A 5214-nucleotide genomic window follows, 5' to 3' on the forward strand; every position below is an offset into this window, starting at 1 on the left:
TTATCACTGGTGTGTAACCTGTCTTAATGTTCCAGCCCTGTTGTACTTTGTATTTTGCTCTCGGACTGTCACATTTGCATTTGCCTTGGTGCTGCTGTTGCTTCCCTTGTTACTGACTGTGCGCTAGACCTGATGTTCATGGCTAGCTGCAGAGAACTGACTCTCTATGTGCATTTTACCTGTTCTTTAGTTGTTCTGATAACATCGTACGTCGCTTTGGGCAAAAGCGTCTGCTAAATAACTGTGACAATAGTCATCTTCTATAACAGCCACCTCTCTCTCCTCTCTCGTTTCCTCAGACGAGGCTAGGCATCGCACCATGAAGCGCTCCGGATCGAAACGGCGTTCCCCGTCCGGGTCGGACAGCCGGTGAAGGAGGCGTGGCCTGTGGAATGCGGCGCAAGTGAGCGGCGCAGCGGATTGGGCGGTTCCACCCACAGGGGGCGGGGCGGCGAGGCGGTGAAGGGGGCGGGGCTACCATGCCGCCGGGGTGTCAGCATGACTCCGCCGGACGCGCTCCCGTTCCGTCTGGTCTCCGCGTCCTGTCCGCCGACCGTCCTCTTCCTCCTGCTGCTCCTCCTCCTCCCGGCGGCGCGCGGCTGCCCGCGGAGCTGCGCCTGCATCCGCCGGCCCGACGGCCTGGACGTGAGCTGCAGCCACGCCCGCCTACGCGCCGTGCCGTCCGACATCCCCGCCGACACCGTGACGCTGCGGCTGGACCACAACCTGATCAGCGCCGTGCCGGACCGCGCCTTCCGCGGCCTGGCCCGTCTGCGCGAGCTCAACCTGTCGCACAACGCCGTGGAGACGCTGGGCGAGGGCGCCCTGCGGGGCGTGGAGGCCACGCTGCGCACGCTGGACCTGTCCCACAACCGCATCAGCCACGTGCACCGCGACGCCTTCGCCCGCCTGCACGCCAAGGTGCACATGGGAGACAACCCCTGGCACTGCGACTGCGCCCTGCAGCAGGCGCTGCGCGTGATGGCGCACAACCACGAGGCCGCCGGCCGCGTGCGCTGCCACAGCTCCCCGCTGCGCGACCACCGCGAGGGCCAGCCCTTCCTGGCCATGGACGCCGACCTGTGCAACCTGGCCAAGCGCACCACGGACTACGCCATGCTGGTCACCATGTTCGGCTGGTTCGCCATGGTGGTGTCCTACGTGGTGTACTACGTGCGGCAGAACCAGGAGGACGCCCGCCGTCACCTGGAGTACCTGAAGTCGCTGCCCAGCAAGGCCCCGGGGCGGGCGGGGGAGGAGCCTGAGGACGCCAGCACCGCCGTATGACCGGCAGACCCTCCGCAGGGCGCAGCCAGCCCGGGCGCGAGAACAAAGACAACGAAACCAAGAAAAAACCGCTTCCTGTCCCAATACCGCCACCCCCTGCCCAAATACCACCACCCCCTGTCCCAATACCGTCACCCCCTGTCCCAATACCACCACCCCCAGCCCAAATACCACCACCTCCTGTCCCAATACCGTCACCCCCTGCCCAAATACCACCACCTCCTGTCCCAATACCGTCACCCCCTGTCCCAATACCGCCACCCCCTGTCCCAATACCGCCACCCCCTGTCCCAATACCGCCACCCCCTGTCCCAATATCGCCACCCCCTGTCCCATTACCGCTACCACCCCCTATCTGTCCCAATACTGCTACCCCCTATCTGTCCCAATACCACCACCCCCTGCCCAAATACCACCACCTCCTGTCCCAATACCGTCACCCCCTGTCCCAATACCGCCACCCCCTTTCTGTCTCAATACTGCTACCCCCTATCTGTCCCAATACCACCACCCCCTATCCCAATATTGCTACCCCCTATCCCAATACCGCCACCCCCTGTCCCAATACCACCACCCCCTGTCCCAATACTGCTACCCCCTATCTCCCAATACCACCTCCACCTATAATTCCGTACCGCCACTGGTGTGACTATATTGCAAAAAACTCTTTAAAATGTATTTCCTGTGGTTAAAAAAAAGGGGATCTGTAAATTTTGATTCAGCAACGTGTGTGTGAAAATACTGTGTTTGTGAGTTGCCGTGGGAACAGGGAGGCTGAGGCTGATAAGATCAGAGGGACTGCTGGTCGCTTTGCGGTTAGACTGAGTCAGCCCCAAATTATCCCCTGCTGTGAGACAACCTCATGCTTCCAGTGTGATGAAGGAAACACTCACACACTCACACACTCACACACACACACACACACACACTCACACACACACACACACACACACACACACACACACACTCACACACACACACACACACACTCACACACACACACACTCACACACACTCACACACACACACACACACACACACACACACACACACACACTCGCACACGCACACGCACACACACACACTCACACACACACACACACACACTCACACACATACACACACACACACACACACACACACACACACACTCACACACACACACACACACACACACTCAACATCTCACACTCACATACACACACATACGCACATTCTCATAGACACACACACTCGCACACACACACACACTCAACATCTCACACTCACATACACACACATACGCACATTCTCATAGACACACACACACATACACACATTCTCATGGACACACACACACACACACACACACATTCTCATGCACACACACACATATACACACATTCTCATGGACCCACACGCACACACACACATTCTCATAGACACACACACACTCACACACACACAGACACACAGTCACACACACACTCATAGACACACACACACACACACACACACACACTCATAGACACAGACATATCCACCACTTTGGTTTTAGTTATTTTCTCTTTGTTGTGTGAAATGTCGGAGAGAGACAGGGTTTCTCTGCAGTGTGATGTGCAGACAGAGGGAGAGAGAGAGGGAGAGAGCAGGGGAAAGAGGGAGAGAGAGGTGGAAAGGCAAGAGGAAACGATATCACAGCTGCACCTATAGTCCATATCCGTGGCTGGGGGATATCACTACAGTACCCCCAAACATGGAGAGCGGAGGGGGGGGGCTGGAGAAAGAATGAGGAAGAAAGGAGAGAGAAGAGTGGGGGAGGGGGAAGCAGAGAGAGAGAGAGAGAGAGAGAGCGAGCCCGGGAGAGGAGAGGAGAGGGAGAGGGAGGAAGAGAGAGAGGGAGAGGGAGGAAGAGAGAGAGAGAGAGCGGGAGAGGGGAGGGAGAAAATGCAATGACATGCTATACATATGTAAAGCCCAGCCGATGGACAGGTTCTAAATATGAAACAGCTCCAGAACATCATCCGTGATGACGTGGTGACTAACTCTGATCCAAAAGGTTTTTTTTTCATGAATTATTAACGCTAATAATCTATTATTTAAAAAAGCAGGTGAAGTGTATGGTGACTGGTGAGCCTAAATATGAAACACATTTCATATTTAACGTGTTCTTCACATACTGATGGGATCTCCACTTCCTTATTCATATTTAATATTTATTTTCAAAAGCGACTTGTAAATACATCCCTGTTGTTGTGTGAAATGGTACGGTCTGTACAAACCCTTTAAACTGTAGTATTTGAATGTATTAGTTCAGCCCGTTGCCTTGTCTTTCCAAAAAAAGAGAGAGAGAGAGAAAAAAGTAGATAAATATTATTTTCATAAAAAGGGTTCCGGCGGTTTTTCTGTTAAGTGCATGAACTGCCAACGAAGCACAATGTAGCCAAGAACAGGGGAGTTTTTAAGTGCCTGAAATTCTTCGCTTTTCTTTTTTTTTTTCACGGCTGTTTTCTCTGTTTTAAAAATATTGTTCCATCTCTGTGTCACTGTAGAACCAGGGGTCTTATTTCCGGGCGTCCATCTTAGTGCCTGCGGTGCACTCTTCCTTCTGTACCAACGGGGGATCTGGGGGACGAGGAACCCAGGGACTGCGCTTCGGTCGCCTACGCTTCGGTGTAGACTGCTCTCTCGTGTAGACTGTAGACTGCTCTCTGGTGTAGACTGCTCTCTGGTGTAGACTGCTCTCTAGTGTAGACTGCTCTCTGGTGTAGACTGTAGACTGCACTCTGGAGTAGACTGTAGACTGCACTCTGGTGTAGACTGTAGACTGCTCTCTGGTGTAGACTGCTCTCTAGTGTAGACTGCTCTCTAGTGTAGACTGCTCTCTAGTGTAGACTGTACTCTGGAGTAGACTGCTCTCTAATGTAGACTGTACTCTGGAGTAGACTGCTCTCTAGTGTAGACTGCACTCTGGAGTAGACTGTAGACTGCTCTCTGGTGTAGACTGCTCTCTGGTGTAGACTGCTCTCTAGTGTAGACTGCTCTCTAGTGTAGACTGCTCTCTAGTGTAGACTGTACTCTGGAGTAGACTGCTCTCTAATGTAGACTGTACTCTGGAGTAGACTGCTCTCTAGTGTAGACTGTACTCTGGAGTAGACTGTAGACTGCTCTCTGGTGTAGACTGCTCTCTGGTGTAGACTGCTCTCTAGTGTAGACTGTACTCTGGTGTAGACTGCTCTCTGGTGTAGACTGCTCTCTAGTGTAGACTGCACTCTGGAGTAGACTGCTCTCTAGTGTAGACTGCACTCTAGTGTAGACTGTACTCTGGAGTAGACTGCTCTCTAGTGTAGACTGTACTCTGGAGTAGACTGCACTCTGGTGTAGACTGCTCTCTGGTGTAGACTGTACTCTGGTGTAGACTGTACTCTGGTGTAGACTGCACTCTGGTGTAGACTGCTCTCTGGTGTAGACTGTACTCTGGTGTAGACTGTACTCTGGTGTAGACTGCACTCTGGTGTAGACTGCTCTCTGGTGTAGACTGTACTCTGGTGTAGACTGCTCTCTGGTGTAGACTGTACTCTGGTGTAGACTGCTCTCTGGTGTAGACTGCTCTCTAGTGTAGACTGTACTCTGGAGTAGACTGCTCTCTAGTGTAGACTGCTCTCTAGTGTAGACTGCTCTCTGGTGTAGACTGCTCTCTAGTGTAGACTGCTCTCTGGAGTAGACTGTACTCTGGTGTAGACTGTACTCTGGTGTAGACTGCTCTCTGGAGTAGACTGCTCTCTGGTGTAGACTGCTCTCTGGTGTAGACTGCACTCTGGTGTAGACTGCTCTCTGGTGTAGACTGTACTCTGGAGTAGACTGCTCTCTAGTGTAGACTTCACTCTGGAGTAGACGGCACTCTGGTGTAGACTGTAGACTGCACTCTGGTGTAGACTGCACTCTAGT

The 5214-nt window shown here is 53.2% G+C and overlaps 1 protein-coding gene across 1 annotated transcript; it reads left to right on the plus strand.

The window, feature by feature from the left end:
* Window positions 1-498: 498 nt before the first annotated feature.
* Window positions 499-1420, plus strand: LOC133137737 (leucine-rich repeat-containing protein 3B-like). The gene has a single exon (XM_061256066.1). The coding sequence runs from the start codon at window positions 499-501 to the stop codon at window positions 1285-1287; it is 789 nt and encodes a 262-aa protein (XP_061112050.1). The 3' UTR covers window positions 1288-1420.
* Window positions 1421-5214: the final 3794 nt, after the last annotated feature.

The sequence above is a fragment of the Conger conger genome, chromosome 9 (genome assembly GCF_963514075.1).
Source record: "Conger conger chromosome 9, fConCon1.1, whole genome shotgun sequence".
NCBI classification, from domain to species: Eukaryota; Metazoa; Chordata; class Actinopteri; order Anguilliformes; family Congridae; genus Conger; species Conger conger.